Raw genomic sequence first — 26,029 nt, forward strand, 5'->3', positions numbered from 1 at the left:
ATTTTTCCACTTTGTAAATTAAATAATTTTAAGGAAAACTTTAGCATAAGATTTTAATTTGTATAAAATATAAGATTTAGATTTTGGGAAAATATTGGTTAGAAATATTTAAGCCAATAATATTATGTAATGCATACATATTTCGAAATTAGGGGGAGAATATTTACAAGATTGAGTACCATACAAAATACAAGGAATTTAGGCATGATGTGGCAAGAGAATTTCGAAATTAGTACAATATTTATGTCTAAATATGAGATGCTTAGATCCTAGGAAGCATACCATGAAATTGGAAGCAAATCCCCTCACTTGGACTCAATATTTTCGAAAAATGACAAGGAATATTGGAGCAAATTTTTGAGATTTGGGCACAAATTTTGGTAATGATTTAACCACCAAATTTAGCTCCATCTTCTCCCCTATAAATACCACACCACACTATTCAAATCCCCACACCAAAATTCGAGACCCTTGCTGCATTTTTTTTGAAATTCAGCACCTTGTCCTAGCCGAAACCCTGCACAAATTCTCCCAAGAAATCGAGTCGAAGTGCCGTCAAGTGTAGAGCAAGAGGCGACCCAATTCTCGAAGCCAAATACCTACGTTTCTAGCACCAATCCATAAAGTAAGTGGACTGTTTTAAATTTCGGTTTAATACATATGTGAAAATTTCGGTTTTGTTGTTTCAAAAATACGGTCAAGCACCGTCGTTTTGGTCTATACGTTTTTACGAAGTTTTGGTACGTTTATGTTTGACACTGTGAGGATTCCCTGAAAATGGGTGGAATTCCAACATATGGCCCTTAACAGTGGGATAGAACTGTTTTATGGCCTCGCCCCCTTAGAGGATTAAAACTTAGGGACTGATATCAGTAAACCATGAAAGGTGAAAAATCGCAGTGTTATTATGTTACGAATATGAAGTTACGTTTATGAAAAGCATGCTGTATGTATATGATATGTTTCGAAAATGTTATAAAATTTTATGTTGCGTTCAAAGTCCCCCACTTGCTAAGTATTCCCAAAATACTCACCCCCTTACTCTCTCCTCCCAGATAAGTCCGAAGAACAGGTCGAGGAAGAAGAGTCAGAACAATTTTGGGGTTGGTGATCTGCCAGATTAGTAATAGGTTTTATTTCGAATTTTAAGATTTAATGAATTGTAAGACGTTTCCGCATTATTTACTATTTCGTTGGATTTCGATATTGTAAAGACAATCGTTTTTTTTTATCTGAGATTATGATTTATAAACTGGTTTCGGTTTATACTGTGCTACGAAAGGCTTGTTGTTTCGATTGTGTGATTGTCAAACAACGCCGGTGTCAAACCTCGGTCTCGGGACGTGACATTTAAGTGGTATCAGAGCCGCCAGATTCATAATCCGAGTGGGAAAAATCGAGAGTAAAAAAAAAAATCGAATTTCGAAAAAAAAAATCGGGAAATTTCGGCCAAACAGGCCCTTACCGCGCGCGCCGCTTCTCCGCCAATTCCGGCCGCTTCCGGTAGCCTTTCTTCGATCGGTGACGATTTCCAGAATCGTCTCAAAACGACGAACAAAAGCCCTCTATCAATTTTAGATTTTGTGTTCGTGTGAAACCGGAATTTCAGATCTACCAAATTGGCATATGAACCCTAACCCGAAACTTATTCCGTCCAATTACCAGACCAAGCATACTTTTATTTTCAATTACTTTTACCAAAACATTATAAAGACCATGGGTAACCTTTACCACCAATCAATTTTGGGATTGGATCAAGAAATCAAAAACGCCCAATTTCAAGGGAGTTGACCGATTTTGAGCGATTTCCGGCCAAATTAGGTAGCTTTACGACCGATTCTGGCCGTGCCACCACCAGTTCCGTGATCTCGACACCGTCGCCGACACACGCCTTTACTCCGATTATACTCCGGAGAGTCAACCCGGCGAGTCAACTCGACCGAGTCAACGAGTCAACCCGCCATCATGTGCTCTTCGATTTTTCGTAAGAAACTCCGAATTTGGTTCCGTCAACTGATCTGAAATCCTCTCGACATACTCTTCGAATCCATATGTCTATCTCAAAACTTGTCATTTTTGGAAATTTTCGAATTTTTATTTATTGAACTCTATATGACCCTGACATTTTATTATGTCCTGTTTCATTCAGCATATTTATTTCATTTAGATTGGTTCAGTACATTTATTTCATTTAGATTGTCATGTTCATTTATTTTTCCTGTTTGAGAAATCAATAAAATATTTTATTCGTTCCATTGATTTCAATTTACTTCTACGCAATCTATTGTATGAACTTTACTCGTACAACAAATTCTTAGAAACGTTCAAATTGTAGGAAATGACCGGTAGACCTCCAAGGCAAAACCGCAACCCCCGGTATGCTAACAACAACAACACTAATGAAGAAGGCAACGGACCTCCACCTCAGTTCAATCTCAATCAAGCGGACCTAATGGCTATAGCCACGATCGTGGCGACGACACTTCAGGGGTTAGTAAACCCCAACGCCAATCAACCACCACCACCTCCACCACAGCACGGAGTCAAGTTCCATTACGAGTCCCTCCGTAAGAACAGGTGCCCAACTTTCAGTGGCGCTGCCGACCCTGAGGTTAGCCAGAGTTGGCTGAAAAGTGTGGAGACTCAGCTGCGACTGTTGGAAGTCCCGGATGCACTGAAAGTGGACGTGATAGTGCCATTCCTGGAAGATCGAGCAGGCAAGTGGTGGGAAGCAATCTCGCCAGCCATGATAACTGCAGGACCAATCATGTGGCAACATTTTAAGGAAGCTTTCCTGAAACAATATTACCCCGCCGAGGTCAGACTACAGAAACTAAGTGAGTTTGAGAATTTCAGTCAAGGTCCCGACATGTCAGTTGTGGAATACACCTCTCAGTTCAACGCCTTAGGATCTTATGCTCCGGCAATTATGGCGGATGAAGTTCTAAAATTGCACCGCTTCAAGAAGGGGTTGAACAGCAGGATCCAATCAGCCCTAGCAGTCTACCAACCGACGAATTTTTCCGACCTGATGGGCGCAGCTATCCGAGCTGAAACTGATATCCAGCGCAGAGAGAAAGAATTTAGGAACAAAAGGCCTATGAATGATCAGCCCCCTCATGGTAGTCAGTCGTTCAAGAAACCGAACCATTCCGGCGAACCATCTAAAGGGCCTTCGCCTGCCTCAGGATACCAGGCCATTAAGCCTTGTCAAACTTGCCACTTACGCCACCTGGGAGAATGTCGCAGAGCCAGCAGCGTCTGCTTTGGGTGCGGAAAACCAGGACACCGTATGGCAGATTGTCCAGCCGCCAGCAACAAAACAACTGGACCAGGTAAAGGAGACGGGTCAAGCTCAGGGACGAATGCCAATAAACCACGGGAGAACAAATCAAATGCCAGGGTGTTTGCCATGACGCAGGAGGAGGCAGATGATGCAAACGTTGTTGTGTCAGGTACCATATTTATTCATCAAATGCCTGCTTATGTGTTAATTGACTGTGGTGACACACATTCTTTTATATCTAAGAGATTTGGTAAGAAGTTAGGACGTAAGCCCAATAAGCTAACCGAACCTTTCCGAATAGCCACACCTACAAGTAGGGCCGTTAAAGCGCACGAAATCTACAGAGATTGTAGAATCAGTAACCAGACTTTTAGCGCCGACTTGATACAGTTGATCATGGTCGATTTCGACATCATCTTAGGATTGGATTGGTTAGCGAGAAACAATGCAATTGTAGATTGTAAGGGAAAGGAAGTTAAACTCCTAACCGCAGAGCAGAAAGAATATCCCTACCTATTTGGTGACCAAGCCAACTCCAGTTTCGAGGACGAAACTTCCCATAAGGAGGGAGGGATGTGAGAACCAGATTTTTCCACCTTGTAAATTCAATAACTTTAAGGAAAAATTTAGCATAAGATTTTAATTTGTATAAAATATAAGATTTAGACTTTGGGGAAATATTGGTTAGAAATATTTAAGCCAATAATATTATGTACATGCATACATATTTCGAAATTAGGGGGGGAGAATATTTACAAGATTGAGTACCATACAAAATACAAGGAATTTAGGCATGATGTGGCAAGAGAATTTCAAAATTGGTACAATATTTATGCCTAAATATGAGATGCTTAGATCCTAGGAAGCATACCATGAAATTGGAAGCAAATCCCCTCACTTGGACTCAATATTTTCGAAAAATGGCAAGGAATATTGGAGCAAATTTTTGAGATTTGGGCACAAATTTTGGTAATGATTTAACCACCAAATTTAGCTCCCTCTTCTCCCCTATAAATACCACACCACACTATTCAAACCCCACACCAAAATTCGAGACCCTTGCTGCATTTTTTCTGAAATTCAGCACCTTGTCCTAGCCGAAACCCTGCACAAATTCTCCCAAGAAATCGAGTCGAAGTGCCGTCAAGTGTAGAGCAAGAGGCGACCCAATTCTCGAAGCCAAATACCTACGTTTCTAGCACCAATCCATAAAGTAAGTGGGCTGTTTTAAATTTCGGTTTAATACATATGTGAAAATTTCGGTTTTGTTGTTTCAAAAATACGGTCAAGCACCGTCGTTTTGGTCTATACGTTTTTACGAAGTTTTGGTACGTTTATGTTTGACACTGTGGGGATTCCCTGAAAATGGGTGGAATTCCAACATATGGCCCTTAACAGTGGGATAGAACTGTTTTATGGCCTCGCCCCCTTAGAGGATTAAAACTTAGGGACTGATATCAGTAAACCATGAAAGGTGAAAAATCGTAGTGTTATTATGTTACGAATATGAAGTTACGTTTATGAAAAGCATGCTGTATGTATATGATATGTTTCGAAAATGTTATAAAATTTTATGTTGCGTTCAAAGTCCCCCACTTGCTGAGTATTTCAAAATACTCACCCCCTTACTCTCTCCTCCCAGATAAGTCCGAAGAACAGGTCGAGGAAGAAGAGTCAGAACAATTTTGGGGTTGGTGATCTGCTAGATTAGTAATAGGTTTTATTTCGAATTTTAAGATTTAATGAATTGTAAGACGCTTCCGCATTATTTACTATTTCGTTGGATTTCGATATTGTAAAGACAATCGTTTTTTTTTATCTGAGATTATGATTTATAAACTGGTTTTCGGTTTATACTGTGCTACGAAAGGCTTGTTGTTTCGATTGTGTGATTGTCAAACAACGCCGGAGTCAAACCTCGGTCTCGGGGCGTGACATTATGCATATTGGGTGGAATTGTTTGGCGAGTGATTACAGTGGAGGAGAAGGCCAAGACCAAATACTGTTGCTTGCTTTCTAGCTGGTTTTTGTTATAATGGGATTGAAAATTTTGGCCCCTACAAAAAAAGTCATCTTTTGCAATTATCCTACTAAAAACCAAGAAAAAATATATAATTTTCGTCTTGTAAATTGACTTAAAATATTTTTGTATGATTTATTTTTTTGTCGGAATGCTAATGTCATATTGTATTATCGAGATACGTCGGATATTGTTTACATGTTCGATAATTTTCACTGTGAAACTTTGAATAAATAGTGATATTACCACTTTTTTAATGATTCGATTGTGTGCTAAATTTTTTATTTTACTTTTTTTGTGAGTGACTAGCTCATTTTTTCGTCCCCTAGCTAGATAAGATAAACTTTACCAAACAAGAGGAATATATCATTTAATTCCCTTGATTCCAATGTGTTCTTCTTCTTCTTTGGTTTTGGGAGTACTTGAATATTAGGTAGGCAAGCTCGTTGCCTTCAAATTATTTGGTAAGAAAGTTTTCCACTAAATGACCAAAAATAGGATTCTTATCCGCCAAAAAGATCTGAAAGGAATTTTATTCCTTGATATGTTTTCCTTATCAATTACTTTCCTTATAAACAAATATTCTTAGTATTTTTACCTTTCTGGATTGTGATCTCGTGTGAATTCAAAAGACTCAAGATATTATCTCTAAGATATATTATCCTTATTTTCAATAGAGGTTGTTTCCTAATAAAATTGGTTTCCATGTTTAATAGGTAAAAGATTGAAGTGGGTATAAATAAGGGCAGAAGATATCGATCTCGTGCGGTTGTTTTGGAGAGACGCAGAAGTTCAGAGAGCTTTCGAGATCGAGGTCATCTCGTGCAATTGTCTACGTGTTGCTGGACAGTGTTGACATCTTACGAAGACAACATCTAATCACTGTCTTGATTAGTGTGTTGAACTTTTGAAGACCTTTTTGCTTTCCAGTTGATGTATTCTAAGCATCTCGGTTTTACGGTTTGATAGTGGCTTAGGATGCAATTTGTTACTCGCCTTTAAGGGAGTTGTTTTGTTTTCTCACTAGTATTGGTTTTTGTAAACTTACAAGTTTTTCTAGTGAAGTATTTTGCCCTGAGGCATCGCACAAGTATTTTATACTTGTGCATAATTAACTATCCCGTCTCCTGTTTTGATATTTTTTCAATTAAGTGTTGATGTGCTAAATATATATTTTCCGCTGCATGTTGTCGTGAGTGTTACAACACCTACGTACAACACCTAACCTTTTACCCACACAACACTCACCCTCATTACACTAACACTGTGGGAACAGAACTTTCAATTGGTATCAGAGCTTCCACTTGACGTTACTAAGTGAGATCCTGTTTTGCTTTGTTTTCAGAGTGAAAAGGAATTATGGAAGGATCAACAAATACCGTTTTTAGGCCTCCCGTGTTGGATGGATCAAACTATGCATTGTGGAAAGTAAAGATGAGGGTTTTTATCAAATCCATTGATGAAAGAGCCTGGCAACGTGTACTTGATGGTTGGAGTCCACCAAAACTCGAGGATGCTGATGGAGACACACGGCTCAAACCTGAAAGTACATGGACTATTGATGAAGTGCAATCTTCAAACTACAACTCCAAGGCTCTCAATGCTATATTTTCATCTGTTGACACAAGGATGTTTAATTTGATCACCACCTGTGTATGCGCAAAAGATGCTTGGGAGATACTCCAGAAGCACTGTGAAGGATCCGCAAGTGTGCGCAAAACTAAGCTAAGGATGGTGACATCAAAGTTCGAAAGTTTGAGAATGGAGGACAATGAGTCTATCCTTGAGTATGACTGCCGGTTGAGACAACTCTCAAATGAATCACATGGCCTAGGAGATCCCATACCAAATGAAAGATTGGTGAACAAGGTTCTAAGATCCCTTCCTGAGAGATTTAATGTCAAAGTCTGTGCTATTGAGGAATCTAAAGATACTTCAAACATCAACTTGGATGAACTTATGAGTTCTCTAAGAACTTTTGAGATGAATCTTGATCTACAGAAAAAGGATAAAGGGAAGACGATAGCCTTTGAAGCCTCAACCGAGTCATATGATGAAATTCTACAAATGTCTAAAGAGGTGGATAAGTCTGATTTATGTGAAGAATCGATCTCTCTTTTTACTAAGAAATTCGGTGATTATTTGAAGACTATGAGAGAAAAGAAGAAAATTGGACAAAAATCTGAGCTGCCCAACAACTCTACTTTTGCAAAATCTCAAAAGTTTACTCCGATGAAAGGACAGTTTCGACCAAAAACTGAAGTGCAAATCCAATCTAATGTCAGAAACCTGGACTCAGTGCAATGTAGAGAGTGTTCGGGATATGGACACTATGCCAATGAGTGTGCCAATCGACTTAGGAAGAACAAGGGCATGACTGTCACCCTGAGTGATGAAGAGTCTGATGATGATCAAGGTTCAAGTGAAACTGAAAATCACACATCATTAGCCTCTGTGATCAAGGAGGAGCGTTCAATGCAAATCAATCCTTTGGGTGTTGCCACAGGTGTTGCAATACCTGGCCGCAACACCTCTTCGAAGTCAGTATGTCTTAAATCTACAACCCTTGCGGAGGAAGGGGAGTCTGAAACCCAAGATGTAGATGATGATGAAGTCACTCTAGAAAGTGTGCAGACGATGTACGAATAATTATATGAAGACTGGATCAAAAGAACCAAAGTAAATACAATTCTCTCCAAAGAAAATGTTGAGCTTAAGTCACAAATCTCGCGACTTGAAGTAATCCTAAGCAAGAAAGATTTGGAACTATGCAAAGTCAAAGAGGAACTTGGAGAAGCAACTCAGATTCTTGCCAAGATGAATTCAAGTACATCCAAACTTGACTCACTCTTGATGATTGGACAGAATGATAAGACTGGACTTGGTTACCCGAATAATCTGTTCGAAATTGGAGAATCTTCCAATGCAAAGGAAAAACCAACTGTTTTTGTGAAAGGAAGTGGTGAAACCTCCAATACCACACACACTGAGAAGAAGGCTCCTTCAAAAGTGCGAATGCCTACCAAGAAGTCTAAATCCAGAAAACGCCACTTTATCTGCCACTACTGTTTCAGACCTGGACACATCAAACCCTACTGTTTTAAACTGAGAGAGGATTACAAGAGATGGGAATCTGAACGGGTGTCGTCACAGGTGTTGTACAACACCCGGTGCAACACTGCCAACAGAAAACCAACAGTAAAAAGGGTTTGGGTACCAAAGGCTAAAATTCAATGTTCTGTTATTTATACCTCTTTGAAGACTAACATTGCAGGAATATGGTACTTTGACAGTGGCTGCTCGCGCTACATGACAGGTTCTAAAGACCATCTGATTGACTATGTTGAGCTGAGGAGTGGTCATGTGACGTATGGTGGCGGTGCTAAAGGAAGAATTGCTGGAAAAGGAACCTTGAATGTTGATGGATTGCCTAATCTACACAACGTGCTCTATGTCGAAGGGCTTAACTCAAACTTAATAAGCATAAGTCAACTTTGTGATGACGGTTTGCATGTTAAGTTTGATAAAGACAGTTGTGAAGTGTTTGACAAGACTAATACTCGCATTTTGACAGGTACTAGGTCTGCTGATAATTGCTATCAACTTGGAGAAGACGAAGTAAGCAATCATTCAAAGGTGAGCGAATTAAACATATGGCATCAAAAATTAGGACATGCAAACTTCAAGACATTAAAGAATCTTGGTAAGTACGATGCTGTGAGAGGTATGCCTAATTTATCCTCTGGAATTCCGTATGTTTGTGGTGCATGTCAAAAAGGCAAGCAAACACGTGTTCCCCACCAAGTATTGCAACACTTTGGGACAACACGGTGTCTTGAACTCTTGCACATGGATCTTATGGGTCCAATGGAAGTGGAAAGTCTTGGAGGTAAGAAGTATTCATGTGTTTGTGTGGATGATTTCTCTCGCTTTACTTGGGTAAGATATATTAGAGAAAAATCCGATACATTTGACGTTTTCAAGAAATTACATGCTAAGATTACTAATCTACATAATCTGAGGGTTGGTAAGATAAGGACCGATCATGGTAAAGAATTTGAAAACTCACATTTTGTATCATTTTGTGAAAAGAGAGGAATAACCCATGAATTTTCGGCCCCTAAGACTCCGCAACAAAATGGAATAGCCGAAAGAAAGAATAGAACACTGCAAGAAATGGCTAGGGTCATGTTAAGTTCTAAGAACATTTCAAAGAGATTTTGGGCCGAGGCCTTGAACACAGCATGTCATATTTCAAATCGTGTGTACTTAAGGAGTGGTTCTACTATGACTTCCTATGAGATCATCATGGGAAAGAGGCCGAACCTCAAGTATTTTCATGTCTTTGGGTGTGTATGTTATGTTTTGAATGACCGAGACCATCTTGCAAAATTTGACTCTAAGAGTGACAAATGTTTATTTCTTGGTTATTCATCCAATAGTCGTGCATATCGCATGTATAATCTGAGAACAAGAACGACTATGGAATCTATTAACGTTGTGTTTGACGATCTTGCAGATCTAGCAGGAAGATCAATCGAGGATGATGTTGAAGGACTCCTGAATACAAGTGAGACACGGCCTAACACAGATGTTGGACCCGGTGTTGTAACACCTGAGACAACACCTGCACCGACAGAATCAAAAGATGAACAAGGAGAAAATTCTGAAAAGGAGGATGATGTAACCAATGAAGGAATTGATATTCCAAGTAAGATTCAGAAAAATCATCCTTCATCTCAGATCCTCGGTGAAACATTTGGAGGAATGCAAACTAGAAGAAAGGAGAAGGTAGACTATCGTAAAATGATGGGTCTAGTATGCATGACTTCCGTGTACTCTCAAGTAAGTCACTCTTGCTTTGTTTCACTCATTGAACCCAAAAATATAAATGAAGCCTTAAAAGATGAATTTTGGGTTGATGCGATGCATGAGGAACTTGAACAATTTGTTAGGAATGATGTGTGGGATTTGGTTCCCAGACCTGATAATGTGAATGTTATTGGAACCAAATGGATTTTTAAAAACAAAACTGATGAATTTGGAATTGTTGTGAGAAACAAAGCAAGGCTAGTTGCTCAAGGGTATACTCAAATTGAAGGAATTGATTTTGATGAAACGTTTGCCCCTGTTGCTCGGATTTAATCGGTTAGACTTTTACTTGCTATTGCGTGTCACATGGACATAAAATTGTACCAAATGGATGTGAAAAGTGCCTTTTTGAATGGCATCTTGAAAGAAGAAGCTTATGTGAGCCAACCAAAAGGATTCGAAGATCCACACCACCCTAACCATGTCTACAGGTTGAAGAAGGCATTGTACGGGCTTAAACAAGCTCCACGAGCATGGTATGGTAAGCTTACAGAATTTCTGCTTGACTTAGGCTTCAAACGAGGTGAGGTTGATAAAACCCTGTTTATTCAAAAATCAAAGCATGATATTTTGGTGTGTCAAATTTATGTGGATGACATCATTTTTGGTGCTTCTTCTCAAAAGCTTGTTGATGAGTTTGTTAAATGCATGACTACCACATTCGAAATGAGCATGGTAGGAGAATTAAGTTTCTTTCTTGGATTACAAATTAAACAAATGCATGATGGTATCTTTCTATGTCAATCCAAGTATGCCAAGAATTTGGCGAAGAAATTTTCTGCTGAAAACACTAAACACATGAAAACTCCAATGGGATCGTCTGAAAAATTGTCAAAAGATGATGTTGCCGCAGGTGTTGACAACACCCAGTATTGCAGCATCATAGGCAGTCTTCTTTACTTAAGTGCGAGTCGTCCAGACATCATGTTTAGTGTTTGTTTGTGTGCTAGGTACCAGGCGGATCCTAAAGTAACTCACCTAAAGGCTGTAAAAAGAATTTTGCGGTATATATCTGGAACAGTTGACTTAGGTTTATGGTACACCAAAGAAACAAACACCAATTTAGTGGGATTTAGTGATGCTGACTGGGCTGGTAACTTAGATGATAGGAAAAGTACCACGGGTGGATGTTTTTATCTCGGTAATAATTTGGTGTCATGGTATAGCAGAAAGCAAAATTGTGTGTCCTTGTCCACAGCTGAATCCGAATATGTTGCAGCCGCTAGCTGTTGTTCACAACTTTTGTGGATGAATCAAATGGTTAAAGATTATGGATTCTTTAGTGACACCTTAATCGTTTACTGTGACAACTCAAGTGCAATAGATATTTCGAAAAATCCGGTTCAACACTCTCGAACTAAACACATAGACATAAGACATCATTTCATTCGAGACTTGGTTGAAAAGGGTTTGATTCGTATGGAATTTGTTGGCACTGAGAACCAACTGGCTGATATCTTTACAAAACCTCTGGATTTTGAGAGATTTTCAAATCTTAGGAAGTCTCTCAGCTTGTGTGCACAATGATCACTCACGGGTGTTGTATTGGGTGTTACAACACCTGTGGACAACACTCAGCATGCATGTGCATTCTATTTAGGATGCTAGTCATATTGCATTCATCCTGTTTTGTGTGAAGTGTGTACAAGTGAAGGATACTGAATGGTAAGCTCTCTATTGTGAATCAAACTTTCCCTCAAAAGTTTCTGAAGAGTGGTTTATGCTCAATCTAAGTCATTAAGTAGTTGAGAATGTTCGTGTATCACATGATCTTGTTCAATATGAAAAATGACTTGGAAAAATAGTGTTGAGCAGTTTGGTGAAAAATAGAAAAGAGAAAAAAAAAAATTGTTTAGAAGAAAATGAAAAAGGCTACCTAGAAGAGTCCAATGAAGACCGTTCTTCTAGAGTGGGAGCCATCACTTCTAAATCAAAATACAGCTGGAAAAAGCTACCTAGAGGAGTCCCATGAAGACCGTTCTTCTAGAGTGGGAGCTACCATGTCTGAATTCATAATGCTCTAGGATGTTTGAGTCCAATTTGAGAGTGTTGCCAGACGGTGTTGCCAACACCCAAGTACAGAGTGATCACAGATTGATCACTTGATTGTGCATCTATGTGTTTTATCATATTTTAGGCATAAAGTTAAGTCATTCATTATGATGTTATGTGATTTTATCAAGACCAGTGGGCTATCAGTGTGTCTTACTCTTGAAATACGAAGAGAACCCTAATCCTCCAAATTTGTGAATTTCTTGATCTCTAACTGTTTGTGGGGTTATTACGATGTGGTGTTTTAACCCTGGTTTTTCAGGTAATAATTGCACTGTTTCAAAAAGTTACCGTTGGGTAGAAATCGATTTGGAATGATGCTGAAGTTTCGGTTCAATAGGATGTTACCGTTGGAAGGCTGAGCGTAATTATATATAATTGAGTGGAGAATAACTTAATTAATTATCATTTCCCTCTAATTCTGAAATATCTTCTGACCTCACTGTTCATTTTCTCGGTGCAATTCCTATCTGCTCACTGTGATTTGGTGTGCACCTCTAAGTTTCCTACTGCGTTTATTTTTGATTTTCAGATGGCTGGATTTGATCCTCAGGATATCAGGAGCGAAATGGCTGCAAGCGCACAACGAGTGTCCTCTGCGACAACACCCATCGCAGAAGTCGGTGTTGCGGAACTGGAAATTGTGGCCGTTCCCGAAGAACCAGTGCCGCTGGAAACTATTGCTCCTGGTGAACCCGGGAATGCAATCGACATTGAGAATCCACCAGATTTTGAGACGGTGAATAGAGCTTTCCCCCCTGTCCCTATGCGTCGAAGATCAAAAAGACAAGCGGGGTTCGACCCTGACTTTGTTCGTACCACGAAGCCTCGGACATCCACTATCCCATTTATTCTGGACCCCGATTTTTCCTCTGGAGACGACTCCAATGATGAGGACTTTGAGTTGGTGGCTCGCCCTAAACCACCAGTGAATACAAAGGAAATCGGTTCTACTTCTGGTGTGCAAAAGCAACGCAAAGTCCCGGAACCCCAAGAGGTTGCATTAGAAAGGGACCCTGATAAATCTGACGATGACGAGCAATCCTTGGCTGAAGTCCTTGCACAACTTAAGGAAGTACGGGCTGCAAAGAAACAAGTACCTAAGGAGGATGAACCTGATCCTGAGATGTTACAGGAGTTTGAGCAAAATCAACCTGGAGCCTCTGATCCCTCTTCATCATCCATATCTGATTTTGAGTCTGAAGAACAAGATGATGCTGATTCTGAAGATATTGGCTCTGAAGAAAGTGAATCTTTTGAAGATGATGCTGTTCCTGCTGCCGGTGTTGAGGAAGATGTTGCCAACACTGGGCCGCACACTGATTCCACTGACTATGACTTGAGTAAGTCTTTTTCCCCAAAATTCTATTCCGAGGATGCCTTGGTGTTGTGGCCACTATTTATTCACAGAGAACTGATAGAAGAGAAAAATATTGATGTGAATGCTTATGGGCGATACAACCTGATTGAATTCCTCAAGAACAGAAGGTTGCTATCCACGGTTACTACTGCTGTACCATACTGCCGCCGTGTGGTGCTGGAATTTTATTGTAATCTCCTGAAGAGTGTTGGCGTTGAGGACTCAGTAAAGTTTGGAAGAGTGTTTGTGCGGGATAGCATTTACAATTTTTCTCCGACAGTGATCAATACTTTCTATGATACCTCCGATATTGAGGAAGCTGACGAGGAGCTTGACATACATTATGTCACCTCTGTACTCACAGGAGGTGTGATCACTGTTTTCCCTGACTATCCCAAGAAGCTGAGTGCTGCAAATCTCACTTCTTTCTACTCTGTCCTACATAAGACCGCCATTTGGAATTGGACCCCTTCAACTAACTCCACCACAGTGACCAGATCTCAAGCCATCGTATTATTTAATGTTGGCACTGGAAGGCCCTTCAATTTTGGTAAGTTGGTGTTCAGGACAGCATTACAGTATGCTGAAGGGGATTTCAAGAAGACAAAGCTACCGTATCCCTCACTGATCTATGGAATCCTGGAGTCTCAAGGGCTCATTCGGGATATTGATGAAGATCTCTGCCCGGTCAAAGATTTCTTGAAGATTTCTCCTGTGTATTTTAAAGGCAATAGACAGATTGATCTGCCTTGGATAGGTTCCAGTGTTGCTCCAGATGTTGGTCACACTGGAGACACAACATCGATGCCCCAGCCTGACACTGCTGATACCTATGAGTCTCTCGCTGCTGGTCTGCCTCCTGCACCTCCTCCTGGCTATGTTACATTATCCCTCTCTTACATTCGCGACCAGATTGCCTATGGTCGGCAACAAATTGAGAATGCCAAAGCGACCATTGATCATTACGAACATCAAGTGGCGGCTTATGAGCTTCTACTTGCTGCGGGTTTCCATTCTGGACAAAAAGGGGGAGATAATACAGCCGGCACCAGTGGAGCTAACCTGACTGAAAATGCTGATGATGCCAGTGACAATGAAGAATGAGAATTTGAGAGAGTTTGAGTTTTTGTTTATGTGTGACTGGAGTTTTTGTTTCTGTGTGACTGTAGTCTTGTTTCATGCATTTTCTCTGATGTTAACTCTTCTTAATTAATGAACTGTTTTTTTTGATGTTGTGATTTGAGTGCTGTAACATCTAACATACAACACTGATGTTTGATTTCAGGAATGTGTTACCGGTCGAATCCAGGGGGAGTCAACTAAAGTTGGCTGAGTCATTGATAGACTAATTCAGGGGGAGTTTAGCTGTATAAATGATGATAAGGTGTTTTGTCCAGAAAGGCAAAAAAGGGGGAGATTGAAAGGAATTTTATTCCTTGATATGTTTTCCTTATCAATTACTTTCCTTATAAACAAATATTCTTAGTATTTTTACCTTTCTGGATTGTGATCTCGTGTGAATTCAAAAGACTCAAGATATTATCTCTAAGATATATTATCCTTATTTTCAATAGAGGTTGTTTCCTAATAAAATTGGTTTCCATGTTTAATAGGTAAAAGATTGAAGTGAGTATAAATAAGGGCAGAAGATATCGATCTCGTGCGGTTGTTTTGGAGAGACGCAGAAGTTCAGAGAGCTTTCGAGATCGAGGTCATCTCGTGCAATTGTCTACGTGTTGCTGGGCAGTGTTGACATCTTACGAAGACAACATCTAATCACTGTCTTGATTAGTGTGTTGAACTTTTGAAGACCTTTTTGCTTTCCAGTTGATGTATTCTAAGCATCTCGGTTTTACGGTTTGATAGTGGCTTAGGATGCAATTTGTTACTCGCCTTTAAGGGAGTTGTTTTGTTTTCTCACTAGTATTGATTTTTGTAAACTTACAAGTTTTTCTAGTGAAGTATTTTGCCCTGAGGCATCGCACAAGTATTTTATACTTGTGCATAATTAACTATCCCGTCTCCTGTTTTGATATTTTTTCAATTAAGTGTTGATGTGCTAAATATATATTTTCCGCTGCATGTTGTCGTGAGTGTTACAACACCTACGTACAACACCTAACCTTTTACCCACACAACACTCACCCTCATTACACTAACACTGTGGGAACAGAACTTTCAAGATCCATTCAACTTTAACAAATGCTGCCAATTTCTCATTGGTCTGTCCAAAAATGAAAGAAAAAAAAATGAAAATTGTAGGAAAATGAAAATTATCTTCTTCTTTTTCCATAATACATATACGTTACAAAAACTATTATAAGACCGTCTCACACATTAATTATATATTTTTAATGGTTTTTTTATTCAAGGTTTCACATATTTTTGTTTTCTAGAAACACACACTCAAACAAAAATATACATCATTCTTAAAAAACACAAATAGAAGCACATAATAAGCAAAAAAAAAATTTAAAATATTGATAACTCTTTAAACAAATAAATAAAAATTACTTTAAAAATAAATATATATTATACATAGATATTTAGTACACGCGAAAAGAAAAATTGTAAATGTATGGAACACCATATCTGAAAATATTAATATATTATATTGTATAATCGGGAAATTTGGGTTCAGACCCCAGCCGCCATTTTTTTTTGTGTTCAGTCCCTAGGTATTTTTTTAGTACCACATTTCCACATGAAGTGTACCACATTTCCACATGAAGTGTACCACATTTTGTATGACATAGTACCACAATTTTGTGGGTAGGGAGTGAAGCCAAAGAAATTTTTGGATTGGGGATTTTTCACCAACTTCCCCTGTATTATATCATATTTTATTATTAAAGTCTAAAAATCTAGAATGACTAACTTCGAGAGTTTAATCAATCAATTTTTTATAAATACTCAAAATACCCCTGTTACAAGTAATTAAAAAAAACTCCCATTACAACAATTATTTAAACTAATGAATTCAGAAAATAATTATTAAAAAATACCAAAATTTTAAAAACATTAAATATGCTTACTATAATAATTTATAAAAAAAGTATAAAATGTACCATTAAAATATAAAGTAGGTCTCTTGTGAGACGATCTCATTGCTTGTATGTTGATATCCCAAGTTATTACCGCTTAGATTAGCAATGGACTTTGCCTGCATTGAATATCTTAAATCATTTGTGCAAGCTGAACAATCTGTGGAATTTGTTCTACAGGGGTCATTCATCACTACAGGATTGGTTGTGACGTCAAAACTGCCAAGATTCTCAGATATGTACACCCTTATCATAGGGAGTGCTGATCCTCAGTCTGTATCGGCAAAGCCTCCAGTTGAATTTACTAAAACTGTCACTCAGTGGTAAGCTATTGATTCCACCTAGGCACATATCGAAATTACGAAGGTTAATTTTTTTTTTTAAAAAAAATCAATCCTTTGCACCCTACTGTATTGATGTTTTTCTATGGATTACTTGTAGGTTTACCAAGGATGGAGTTCTGGTGGAGGGCTTATTCTGGAAGGACGTCGAAGGACTAATAAACGAATATGCAAAAGAAGCTAAAAAGAGCAAATAGATCTATAGCTTATGATGTAATTTGGTGGATCATTTTTTGGACAAAAAAGGCCTCTGAAGATACCCAACATGGATTACAGCACTTGACTTGTGTTTCTCCCTTAAATGGGTATATTATCTAACATTGAAAAATAAAATTATCAGTGCTTCAGTTTGGAAAAAAGCTTTTTAGTAGCTCATGCTTAAACGTTGATGACTACTTTAATGTGATTCACATACATTCGTATCCAAACTACACTTTTTGTCCTGGTACTTCGTATTTAAGCTTTGTTTAATCTCGGAAATTTGCCTTCGATTTAAATTCGACGTAATCGATGATTGAATAGAACATGATGATTACAATGAAGAATTTGAGTAGAACATGTAATGGTGCATTTGGATAAGTGGACTCGAGCTAATTCGATGCATTTGGAACTTTGGATGGTTAGATTTGAGCTATTTTGATTTCAAACTCATTGTATTCATTCACTTCAAATCAAATTAAGGATTTGTCATTGACCCTTAGTCAAGTGGCATCACTTCTTTGGTACAATAAAATTCATTATAAGAACATATATATTAAATTCTATCCAATGAGATACAACAGGCTATGCAATAAACCTGTCGGAAAAAAAAGATTCCTATTGTTTTTCGATTCTAGATGGTGTCCGCTGACACTTTACGAGGTCAACGGACGAATCACGTTCAATGAGGCTGCTAGGAGTAACTTCACCAATGCTTGTAGAAAGCATGTTATAGTGGCCTTGATTTTACAGAATACCAGGTAGGTAATGCTTTATTTTATATTATTAGCTGATTTGTTTGTGCCAGATAACCCGAATTTGAAATGACAGAATTGTCAGAAGGGTGCAATACTTGATTCAGGAGGCATCCTGATAGCAGAAAATGTTTTGATAGAAACATATGAGATTAGATATGCCAGAGTTAATTAGATCATACCGTGATTTTGGTTGATTTTGTACTTTTGGCAGAATAGATAGCATGATTTTTCATCTATGGTTTATAGATTGAAGGATAGTCGGAGTGAACTATCTAGATACTGGAAGATATCCAGGAAATGTCGTGCTGGATTTTATCCCTAGTGACCTGATGTCTTGTCACTTTATGAATTATTGCACAGTAATAGCTATTAGATGAGTATCGAAATAGCTTTAGTTGGGGTATCATACAGGGAAAACTGCAGCTTTCCTTGATATGGGGATGATATTGCGGGGATACCTGAGATTAGATTTGATAGAATCAAAGATCTGATAAAGAAAATGAAACTGATTCAGAAGCAAATAAATATAGCTCAGAAATTGATATGAAATTTGCCAACGTCGGACAATGACTGTTGGTATTTGAGGCGGAGATGGAGTGGTTAGGAGCTATTGATTGGTATATACGGACACTGTATAACCAGTATAGTGAGATTGATTTCAGAATGGATTCATTGGAATGAGTTTTCTGATTAAACTCAGTTATCCATTTCTTCTGATATATCTGAATTGTTTGTTTGTGAGTTCGAGGACGAACTCAGATCTAAGAGGGGGAGAAATGTAAGGCCCGAGAAATTTATCATGTAATCCGAAATGATTTGACGATGATTATTATAATCTATTGGTGATAATCAATATGATTGTAGATGGACCGCTCCGAGACTGAATTGGTTAAACGCATGAATTATGTGATTTTTGGGCAGAATGTTTGGCGCCCGAGCGGTAGAATATTACCGCCCGAGCGCCAATGTGTGATAGGAAAGTGCTCGGACAGAATGTTTGGCGCCCGAGCGGTAGAATATTACCGCTCGAGCGCCAATGCGTGATAAGTTAGATAGCCGGGCAGAAAGTGCCGCGCTCGAGCGGTACTTTCTTACCGCCCGAGCGCCGCCTGAAAATGGTGAAAAGAAGACACGTTGCTGAAACATGCAACGTAGGATATATACGTATATATCTCATTCTTCAGAAAAGAAGAAAGGAGAAAGATCGAGAAAAGGGTCGAGGAAAGTATCGTGAAAATCTTTACGCCTTTTGTGAGAAATCCGTGTATCCGATTTTGAATCCGACTGCGGTATGGTGTTCCTATCAACGTAGGCTACAACTGGACGTAAGTTTTGCTACGTTTTGATATGATTTGAAATTATGGTATTATCAGAATCTGATGTGATTCATATATGATGTTCTTGTCATATTAGACATCGTATAATCGAAACCGGACTGAAGAACAGATACCATATGAGATTGTTATGATTTTTAAAGTTGAGTTGAGTAAGAATTGATATCAAAATTGAGATATTATCGAGTTATGAGATGTTAGAATTGATATCTGATTGATATGTTATTGTTGGGCATATCGATATTATACCGTTATGCCATTGATACTGAATTAGACTGAGTATTGAGCAGAACAGATTTGATTGGAGTAATGTATTGATATTATACTCCTCGATATTGTCATGTCAGATTGAGTATTGACAGGCTTTGAGTTCGAGACCTCGACAGAGTCAGAGTATCAGCAAGAAAGGTATAAATTAATGTTGAGTTGGGATTGCACAACTCGAGTAAGGTTTGACTCGAGTCTCCCTAAATCACATACTTAGTTTATTACATTGATATTTGTAATCGATTAGATTGATGTGTGTAGTCTATTGAATCATAGTCACTGCATGTATTGACTACTGAGTCGTTTAGTCAATGGCTGAATCGCCTAGTCACCAGCTGATTCGTCTGGGCTATTGAGTCATAGCCAATTTATGTGGTTCACTGGCTGAGTCGTCTAGTCACCGGCTGAGTCGCCTAGTCATCGACTGATTCGTCTATTTACTGGCTGAGTTGCCTAGTTATCGACTGATTCATCTAATTACTGGCTGAGTTGTCTAGTATTGGCTGATTCGCTTAATCCATGACTGATTCATCAATTCTGTGGCTGTATCGCCCAGATATTATATCGGGATCCCTAGGTTAGAGTTGAGTCGAGTCTGAGACGACGCGTTATCTGAGTCGAGTCTGAGTCTGAGTATGATTCCTTGTTTGATATTGATTATGTTTCTGATTTGATACATGTTATGAATGTTTATTTATGCTTTTATATATGTCTTTATATGATTTCATGTTTACATTGTTTATACTGGGATATTTATATCTCACCGGAGTTATCCGGCTGTTGTCTTGTTTTGTATGTGTGCATGACAACATGTGGGGCTGGATCAGGGTCAAGAAGAGAATGAGGCTGGACTAGATAGCGTGGAGATCCGGGCTCAGAAGTAAATTAGGCTTCGGTACTGTTATGTAGTTGAACCTAGTTGAGTTTTTGTAAATAACACAGGATTGTCTGTTTATGTATAATATGTAATTTGAAGTAAATTACATTACGTTTCCGCTTTGTATTTTAAAAAAAAAAAAATTTAGACCCTGTTTATACTAATTGATTAATTAGTCCCAAAACGTGATTAAGAATTGAATTAGCGTCCGGGTCCCCACAACAGGTGGTATCAGAGCGATAGATCCTTGAGATTGAGATAGAAATTTGGAGACTATTTGAAGAGAATCAGAGACAAGAAGAAAGATGCACTGCCCTCAAAATTTCCAAGTCTCCCCGCACCCGAAATGCCACAAAAGTTCCCTGCCAAGCAACAGTTTCAACCCAGGAATGAAGGCAAGGGACAATTTAATTCGAAGAAGTATGATTCGGTGCAGTGTAGAGAGTGCAAAAGATTTGGACATATGCCAATGAATGTGCCAATAGGTTACGCAAGAACAAAGACTACAATGTTTCTCTAAGTGATGAAGACTCTGATGTTGAAGAAAAGTCTACTGATGAAGAAAACCACACCTCCTTGACTGCACTATTGACTGAAAACCATCGACTGCAAGTGAATCCTTTAGGTGTTACCCTAGGTGTTGCCACACCTGGCCGCAATATCTGTGAAAAATCAGTCTGTTTGAAATCAACGTCTTCTGAAAATTTCAGTGAAGGTGAGATGGAGGCTGACAGTGAAGAAATTACTCTTGAGAGTGTGCAAAAACTCTACGAGGAGTTATTTGAAGATTGGACCAAGAGAAACAAGCTAAACTCAACCCTTATGAAGGAAAACACAGATCTAAAAGCCGTGGTTGCCAAACTTGAAGTATTTCTTAGCAAAAAAGATGTGGAACTTGGTAAAACCAAAGAATAATTTCAAAAGGCAACTGAAACTTTGTCCAAGTTTAATACAAGCACATCCAAGCTTGATTCCATACTTTTGATGGGAAGAGAAAACAAGAAAGGTCTAGGTTTCAAAGACAGTGTGTTCGAAATAGGTGAATCTTCTAAGTCTACTGTTTTTATGAAAGGAAAAGCTGATACATCTCCACAACCACAATCCAAGCCACCAATCAAAAGCTCTCCACCAAAAGAACAACTTACTGCCCATTTTCCTAAGAGAAGAAAACGAAGATATGTATGTCATTACTGCTTTAAGCCTGGTCATATCAGGCCCTACTGTTTTAAACTCAGGGATGATCGCATGTATCAAAAGCCGAGTCGGATGTTGCCCCGAATGTTGTCCAACACTTCCCGCAACACCTCCTACCATCGACCTACAGTAAGACAAATTTGGGTACCAAAGGTAAAAACTCACTGTAATGTTGTCTATACTTCGTTGAAAACTAACACTGCAGGTCATTGGTACTTTTATAGTGGAAGCTCACTCCACATGACAGGTTCAAAAGAACATCTCATTGATTATGTTAAACAAAATTGTGGTAGAGTGACCTATGGAGGGGGAGCTAAAGGAAAAATTGTGGGAAAGGGAACACTGAATGTGGAAGGACTACCAAAGCTCCACAATGTGCTTCATGTTGAAGGATTAAATTCAAATTTGATAAGCATAAGCCAATTGTGTGATGATAATTTGCTTGTTAAGTTTGATAAACATATTTGTGAAGTTTTTGATGAAACTAACATGTGCATTATGACAGGTACAAGGTCTTTGGATAACTGCTATCAAATATGTGAAGAACCTTCATGAAAACATGTGCAAATCACCGAACTTGACATTTGGCATCAAAAACTCGGACATACAAATTTCAAAACCTTGAAGAACTTGAGTAAGTACGATGCAGTAAGAGGTATGCCTAATCTTTCATCTGGAATACCATATGTGTGCGGAAATTGTCAAAAAGGAAAATAGACTCGCATGTTGCACCCAGTGTTGCCAACATCTGGGACAAAATGCTGTCTGAAATTGCTACACATGGATCTTATGGGTCCTATGGAAGTGGAAAGCTTTGGAGGTAAGAAGTATTCATTTTTGTGTGTAGATGACTTTTCACGATTTTCTTGGATAAGTTTTTTTTTGGGAAACCTTAGTTGTGTACTGTGATAATTCGAGTGCAATAAATATTTCAAAAAATCTAGTACAACACTCTCGAACTAAACACATTGACATTAGACATCACTTTATTCAAGATTTAGTAGAAAAAAAATTGATTCAAATGGAGTTTGTTGATACAAATAACCAACTGGCCGACATATTCACAAAAGAATTATACTTTGAGAGGTTCTCCAACCTTAGTAAATCTCTCAGCATGTGTTCTGCCTGATCATTCATAGATGTTGTCTCAGATGTTACAACATCTCGGACAACATCTTACATGCATGTGCATTTTTAGGACATAGGCATACTGTATTGCATGCATACTGTGATATGTTGTGTTGAAATTGTGTAGCATAGTTTTCTGATCCACTTACAATTCCTTGTTATATTTTAAAACTTCACACCTATACAAGAGAACACTGTTACAAAGGATTTTTAGTATGGTCACTTGACTCTAACCAATGTGACAAGTAACCTAAGAAAAGTTTGAAATATCAAGCTTGAAAATGTCGAGTCTGTGATTAGAAAGAAAGATGGAAAAAGCTACCTAAAGTAGCCCAATGAAGGCTGGACTTTAAGTGTGGGAGCTATCCCTTCTAAATATTAGCACAGAAATAGGAGAAAATAGAAAAAGCTACCTAGAGGAGTCCAATGAAGACTGTTCTTCTAGTGTGGGAGCTACCACTTTTATGTTCAGAAAGTTGATAAGTCAGTGTGCAGAAAAATTGAAATTGTTTTTCTGGAATTGTGCGTGTTGTCAGAAGATGTTGCCAACATTTGTGACAACACTTCATCTGCAAACATATCTCATATTTTGATTTCATGTTTCTAATTCTGTTATTAGGCATATTTAGGTCATGCATAAACATAACATTGTGAATATTGTTGTGTCATGAGGACATGAGTATTTCGACAAAGAAAATTCGATGAAAATCCAGATTTTACGAAAAATTGAATATGTGTGATCTTTGATGGTTTAGTGGTGTTAAATTCGATGTAGGGTTATTTTTGGAAATTTGGAAAAGATGTTGGCCTTAAATTATCTCAGTAACTTTGAAAAGTTTTTACGGCTAAAATACATCCGTTTTTTCCTACTGTTGGATCGAATCAATTGTTTTTTTCGTTGCACTGTGTTTTAATAATTATCACTTTAGTTTTTCACCTGCTACTCTCGTTACCGTTAGAAGCAAATCGATTGATTGTGAACCCTGATTTTGTTACCGTTGTGGTGATTGCGCATGCTTATCTCTTAATCTGCACTCTTTTACTTCAAAATTCATGTTATCTGCATTCTTATCTTTCTGACAGTTCTACTGACAAGTTTGTTAAACAATATGACATTTCTGAAAAAAGTGAGTCTGCTCAGGAGGATGTTGCTGCAGATGTTGCCCACATTGCGGACAACACCGAACTATACTGAAGCAACTGGTGCTCAGTGGTCTTCGTATGGAAATAGAGAATTTCTGGAGGAAAAGAACGTTGACTTGAATGCCTTTAATAGGCAAATTCTGGTACTTTTTCTCAAGCACTGCCAGCTTTACTCGACTGTTTCTGCTGTCACTCCTTATTGTTGCAGGCCTATACTTGAATTTTATGCAAATTTATCACCCGACGTGGGTGATGAACGATCTGCCATGGTGCGCTGACCATGTTGCACCAAATGTTATGACTGATGTTGCCTCTAAGACTGCACAACATGTTGCGCCTCCTTTCTCTATATCTGATTTTGTTCAGCTTGCTCCTTCTATCCTTCAAGCTCAAATTGATTTTGCTCTAAAAGAGATTGTACGTACTAAGGACTTGATCGCCCATTATGGAGATCAAGTGTCTCATTACCAGATGCTCCTGGATTTTTGTGTCCATTCTGGAAAAAAAGAGGGAGAAGATGAAGCTCAAACAACAAGGAGGAGATTAAGCTCAAACAACCACTCAAGGAAGATCACTTGGAACTCTTTATGATCTGATACTTCTGAAAGTTTCGTTTTCCTGAAATGTTTTTATAGCTCTGATCTAATGAACTGTTTTTGCAGGTGTTGTTCCGAATGTTGCCAACATTACTAACAACACTCTTGCTAATTGTATTTTATTCAGGGGGAGAAAAATTCTCTAACTCAGGGGGAGATTACTTGAGCTAACAAGGATAAATGAGTTTGATCTCATTTTGTCCAGAAAGGCAAAAAGGGGGAGATTGAAGGGACATATTATTTCTCAATTTAATTTGTAAGAATTATTGAGTTCGACAGACGATAAAATAACAAAAGTTTAACCGAAATAATATAAGATGCAAATTTGTGATTTATCAGAATTAAGTGTTGTGCCAGATGTTACAACATCTCGGACAACATGCAGCAGAAAATTATATTTTGTAACACAAATTCGCTTAAAAGAAATAAATGGACAGGATTAAATATGATCAATCAGCAACAATCTTCAGTCAACATCGTTACGGATGTTGTCTGTAGATGTGGGCAGCATTTAGAAAAACATGGCGATCACCACTCTAAACAGCAACGGCTTCGAGACGGATTCTGCTCTGCAAATCTCTGCTACATGTGAGTGTGTATATTCAATATTGAAGACGAACCTTTCCAATGAGCTTGACTTCTTATTTATAGGTGAAGAGTTCTATCTCCACAAAGAAACCTAGAATACAAGGAAAGTAAGAGTTTTATTAGGAATAAACTCTTTTTAAACAACAATATCATACCTCATTGATTTCCTATCACTATTAATCAAATCTTCGAAATATCTCATCATCTAAGAAAGGCAAAATTATATTAAATATTTTATTCAATTAAATCAACAAGGAAGGATAATATTAGAGACAATAATTCAAGTTAAAAGAATATATCAATTAAAATTCGGTGAAATTATTTCCCTTCAATCTCCCCCTTTAGCCTTTCGTGGACAAAATGATATCAAACTCATTTATCCTTGTATCCTTGTTTAGCTCATATCAACTCCCCCTGAGTTGAAGAACTTTTCTCCCCCTGAGTAAAATGTTGTTAGCACGAGTGTTGTTAATAATGTGGACAACATTTAGGACAACACCTGAAACAGTTTCATTAACATTTTATCAGTGACAAGCAGGAAAATTAGCAAAGTGCGCAGACTAACAAATAATAATAGACACATAAGAGCAGAGATAGAAACATGTAAACCTAAACAAACACTCCTCTAAACATCATCATCTTCATCCTCCTCATCCTCAGTTTCTTCATCCTCATCACTGTCACTATCCCTGGTCCCAGATGGACCAGCACCATCTCCCCCTTTTTGTCCATGAAAGACTCCTATTGCCAACAAGACCTCGATGGTAGTAGCCACATTCTCATAGTAAGCCAAATCGGCCTTGGCCTGGGCAATCTTTTTACGCGCATGATCAAGATGGGCCTTAGCTCCCGCGACTGGAATCTTCAAATACCCAGATGTGGGCGGAGTATAGGTGGTATGTGGAGAAAGGCCTGCAGTAGGAGGTGACGTGGCAGAGGCGGTTTGAGAGGGTCCTCGAGTTGTTTCTGGA

At 38.4% G+C, this 26,029-nt stretch overlaps 1 protein-coding gene across 1 annotated transcript; it reads left to right on the forward strand.

Moving 5' to 3' along the window:
- Nucleotides 1-16,721: 16,721 nt before the first annotated feature.
- Nucleotides 16,722-17,448, forward strand: LOC140807709 (signal peptidase complex subunit 2-like). The gene is made up of 2 exons (XM_073164673.1): nt 16,722-16,957; nt 17,076-17,448. The coding sequence occupies exons 1-2, from the start codon at nt 16,743-16,745 to the stop codon at nt 17,170-17,172; spliced, it is 312 nt and encodes a 103-aa protein (XP_073020774.1). The 5' UTR covers nt 16,722-16,742; the 3' UTR covers nt 17,173-17,448.
- The last annotated feature ends 8,581 nt before the right edge of the window (nt 17,449-26,029 follow it).

This window comes from Primulina eburnea, chromosome 12 (assembly GCF_022965805.1).
Source record: "Primulina eburnea isolate SZY01 chromosome 12, ASM2296580v1, whole genome shotgun sequence".
Taxonomy (NCBI): Eukaryota; Viridiplantae; Streptophyta; class Magnoliopsida; order Lamiales; family Gesneriaceae; genus Primulina; species Primulina eburnea.